This window comes from Miscanthus floridulus, chromosome 10, assembly GCF_019320115.1.
Source record: "Miscanthus floridulus cultivar M001 chromosome 10, ASM1932011v1, whole genome shotgun sequence".
Classification (NCBI taxonomy): domain Eukaryota; kingdom Viridiplantae; phylum Streptophyta; class Magnoliopsida; order Poales; family Poaceae; genus Miscanthus; species Miscanthus floridulus.
Genome location: NC_089589.1, coordinates 94,554,793 through 94,559,356, shown reverse-complemented (window position 1 = coordinate 94,559,356; position 4,564 = coordinate 94,554,793). Strand labels below are relative to the sequence as shown.

At 43.6% G+C, this 4,564-nt stretch overlaps 1 protein-coding gene across 1 annotated transcript; it reads right to left on the bottom strand.

Annotated features, from left to right (window-relative positions):
• Nucleotides 1–222: 222 nt before the first annotated feature.
• Nucleotides 223–1,728, bottom strand: LOC136485136 (bisdemethoxycurcumin synthase-like). Its single transcript, XM_066482076.1, has 2 exons — nucleotides 1,512–1,728; nucleotides 223–1,431 (listed from the first exon to the last, which is right to left on the bottom strand). The coding sequence occupies exons 1-2, from the start codon at nucleotides 1,708–1,710 to the stop codon at nucleotides 410–412; spliced, it is 1,221 nt and encodes a 406-aa protein (XP_066338173.1). The 5' UTR covers nucleotides 1,711–1,728; the 3' UTR covers nucleotides 223–409.
• Nucleotides 1,729–4,564: the final 2,836 nt, after the last annotated feature.

Below are 4,564 nucleotides of genomic sequence, written 5' to 3'. Positions count from 1 at the left end.
AACTGTCGATAGATTTGACCGCATAAAAAATTTGACAAATTTGACCGTATAGAAATTTGACTAATATGTATTCTATCCATTCTAAATTATAAGATATTTTGACATTTCTAGATACATTATTTTTACTATGTATCTAGACATAGTGTATATCTAGGTGCATAGAAAATACATCTATCTATAAATACTAAAATGTTTTATAATTTGAAATAGAGTGAGTATTAAACAGTAGGTTGCTACCCTCGTGTTTCTGAAGAAAAGCTTTAATAAACTTACAAACTCCGCCTCCTACATACCGCATTCATGCAAGAACCTTCGTTAATTTCACATTTTTTTCAGTTGTTATTAGTCACACACCCAAATAACCCAAAGCATGTCGCGTATCCCTTATATATGAAGCTGTGATCATAAGCTAGTCTTCGTTCCGGCTGCCGGCAGCATGCAAAACTATAGTCTCAACTGTTAGTCCCGGCCCAAGTCCCGACATGATCCCCCACCTGCAGTCCTCCCTTTCCTCCCCACCATCTTGGCGGCGCCGCCGTATCTCGTCGAGGACGAAGATGATGGTCGCCCCCAACATGTTGCCGTACTCGGCCAGCACGTGCCGGCTAGCCGCGAGTTTCCGTGCATCCAGGCCCAATGCGGCCTCGTAGCTGTCCAAGAGCGCGCGGCCACCAGGGTGCACCGCGAAGAAGAGGCTGTTCCAGTTCCAGCCGCCGCCGTCTCTCGCGTTCGCGAGGCCAAGCGGCGCCAGCGAGTCCGCCAGGCACCGCTCTATGCTGTTGCGGACAAGCGTCGGCACCTCCGTGGACACGCCGTACTCGACGCCGCTCTCGCCCAGGGTGATCCCAACGGTACGTTCTGTCGCCGGCAGCGTCGCCTGTGACGAGGACACGAAGTGGAAGACGGGGCGCTCGACGGGCAGCGTCGGGTCGGCGCCGACGACGACCGCGCCGGCGCCGTCAGCGAACAGCGCCGTGGTGACGAGCGCGTCGAGGCGGGCCTCGTCCGGCGCGCCGAAGCTGAGGAGCACGGCGTGGGCGCACGCCACGAGCACGCGGGCGCCGCGGTTGTTCTCGGCGATGTCCTTGGCGACGCGGATGGCCACGAGCCCCGCCGAGCAGCCGTGCAGATAGAGCAGGGTGCGGCGCACGGTGGGCCGGAGTCCTAGTAGCATAGCGAGGCGGAGGTCCGCGCCCGGCTCGTCGGCGCCAGAGTTGGTGGCGACGACAAGATGCGTGATGTCGACCGCTGGGCGGCCCCACTCCGCGATCGCTGTTGCCGCCGCGGCCGCGGCGAGCTCTGCCACGGCGTCCGCGGTGGTTCGCAGCCTCGCGCCGAGCGACGGCAGCGCGCGGTCTAGGAACTCCGGGTGACTGCTGATCGTCTCCTCCGTGTGGTGGAAATAGCGCTTCTTGATGCCTGACTTGTCACCTGCGATGGAAGCAAACATTCTGATCTTTTTTCCCCCTCTCTGAGAATGTTTCGACTATTGAGAATGATGGAAACCGTACATATTCTCTTCATCTTGGCTTTCAGCTTCGTGAGGTGGTGGCTACCGGTGACACGGAAGTACCAGTCGGGGAACTGGTCCTGTAGCACGCAGTTTGCCGGGGTTGCCGTGCCGATGGCCAGCACGGCGGCAGGGCCATTCGCACGCTGCGCTCTGCGGAGATCCTCAAGGACAGTGACCTGTTCGGCGATGGTAGCCATGGTAGCCGGCAGACTAGAGGGGAGGGTTAGCTTTGCGTGAGAATCAGCTCTTGTTATTATACACTATATATATGCGAAGAACTAAACCCTTTAGACCGCATGTTTGCTAGTCGGTTTCTGGGCTGATAAGCCCGGCTGGTGCTAGTTTGTTGTGAGAGAAAAACACTGTTGGCTAACTGATAAATTCTGACTAAAACCAACAAACGAACAGGCTGATAAACTATTGAATATGGCTTGCTGCCAACAACAACAACGCACCCGCACCGGCGTTCTACTTTTTTTAATCTATAACCCCTAAACCCATTTGAAATATAACACAATATCATTTTCAATATAATTACATTGAGTAACAACGATATATATTATATTTATAATTTTATATATTATGGAAGTATTTTTATAATGAATCTAGTAATTTGCATCATGTATTGTTGACCTATATATATGTGTCTTCATATATGAAAGGTAAAAGAGTTTCACTTTTAGATAGACTTATGTTTGGTATATTTCTAATGGAACGAAAGTAGCGGGGCCTAGTAAAATTTTGCAGTGGAAACATATACTGAAAATACAAATTATTTAAATTCATATTCGCTAAAAATCCATATAGCTATCCCTATCTGTATCTTATTGTAATAATAATTTTAAAATGAAAGCATCTGAATCCATTTTTATTACTTTTCTCTATGCAAAGATAGATCTGTTTTTTTTAAAGGTGGAATCACCAACATTTTTTATATTCGGATTTCATCAGTTCCGCCCCTTCTAACGTTGGCGGTTCTGTATAATGTATTACACGTGGAATCAGTTATGAAATTAGTTCTGCACATGGAATGAATGCTTGGGCTCGAATGAATTAGGCTGGAATGAATTAGGTTGGCGGTCATATTTCTGCGAAGGTAATAAAATCAATGTGCCGTCCATCAGTTTCCTGACCAAAAGATTGGACGTTCACATTTCTGAAATGTGGTTCACAAACAGCTCAGTTCTCAGGTGGTCCCAGCGACAGATGCCGTTCAATTCGTGGGTACTACTCCCTCCGTCTTAAAATAAGTATCGCACTCGCTTCCCAAGAAGTTAGGCGCTTTTAACTTTCACAAATATATATATGAAATTATTACTCCCTCAATTATGTATTATAAGATGTTTTGATTTTTTTTATACATAGATTTCTCTATGCGCTAAGATATACACCATGTCTAGATATACACACTAAAAAATGGATCTAGAAAAATTAAAATAGCATATAATTTGAAAAAAATAGGGAGTACCTACTTTCTCTGCTTCAAATTGTAAGTCGTTTTGACTTCTATAGATACATACATTTTACTATGTACGTAGACATAGTACACATTTAGATATATTATAAAAACCGTATCAACAAAAGCCACTTACAATTTGAAATGAAAAGAATATTACCTAGACAAAAATATGTATCGCGTGTGCTCTACCCACCACCCGCTGATACTGCGCACCTGAGCCTCCGACAATTTGATTGTCTACTTCATCGCCTTGGCCCTGTGGCGAACGACATGGCACGACATTGGTCGGGTTGGTACCTCTCTGTTGGCAGTTATGACAGACCAAATACTTGTGCAGGATATGTAGAAACTAGGATATATAGAAACGCACTTGGCAGCACCTATGTGAAAAACGAGATGGCCCTAGTTTTAAACAGAAAACATTATATTATCTTAACATATGGTTACAAAGGAGGGCCCGAATTACATCCCGAGCCTCATTACATCAAATTGAACTAGAGAACTGACCGGCTAGCTTAGCTCATTACCTTTTATTCCGAGGTATGTTGACAATGTTTTCAAGATGTAAAATCATGTCATTTTTCCGGTCAACAAGCTCCCCTAAACTTAACATTTGCTCGTCCCGAGCAAAGAATAAAACTTAGCCTTGGTGGATTAGGAGTTCCTACTAGTTTACATTTCAAGAGTACCATGTGTACAGCAAACATATTCTTACATGAGTGGAAAGATTAGCAATGTTGAAAACTCACCCATTTTACCTTATTCCTTCACGTGGCATAAGGCTTTTTCCTTCATCATGGGTAATTGAGAGACAGAACAACTTGACTTGAACACTAGTTTTCTTATTATGTAGAAGTTTGGAGCTTTTTGCAAGATTTTCCAAAAAGAGAGCTTAAGTTCCTCATATGATACACTCAAGTCACCCATGTGGTGTATGCCCCTTATTTTTGGTAAAGACTTAATTATGTGCTAGAAAAATAGTGTCTAGGATCAATGTTTCCTTAGGTTGATGAGGACCACTAAATAGGCCATTTTTTCTGGGGGGCATAATATTTCATTATCTATGCATTCTATAGGTTCCAATGATAATTCAATGATTTTCATCCAGCTTTGCAGTAACTGGTACAAAACCATATTGGAATACGTTAACATTTAGGATGTAGTATTCTGAAATTCCAATCCCATTGAGCATTTAATTAACTTTGTTACATGACAATTGGTGGAGTATTAGCCACAACAACAACAATCAATGGATCTGCATGCATGGTCTCTACTTCATTTCCATACCATTGATTTATAAATTGATGCAACATAAAAGAGATACATGGGTTTGCTTGAATCTAATCACTTCTAATTATAGCACTATAATTACCTTGCATCTCTACAATGAAAAATGCTTTAAATAATTTTTTCTATGCAACAGTGAGCTTCATAGATGCAACTCCTTTAGCAGACTAATTCATGTATCCTACACTCTATTGTTATGTTTGTTTGAGTAACCTCATCACTAGATCGACCAACTATCAAACTATGGAATTAAATTTACAATAGCAGCCCATCTACCAACATCCTATAGAAAATGTAAATCATAT

Bases quoted from the DNA above. Each gene is read 5' to 3' on its own strand.
- LOC136485136 (XM_066482076.1), bottom strand. From the start codon at position 1,710: ATGGCTACCATCGCCGAACAGGTCACTGTCCTTGAGGATCTCCGCAGA. The intron at 1,432-1,511 runs GTACGGTTTCCA...CTTCCATCGCAG, and splicing joins AGCCAAGATGAAGAGAATAT to GTGACAAGTCAGGCATCAAG.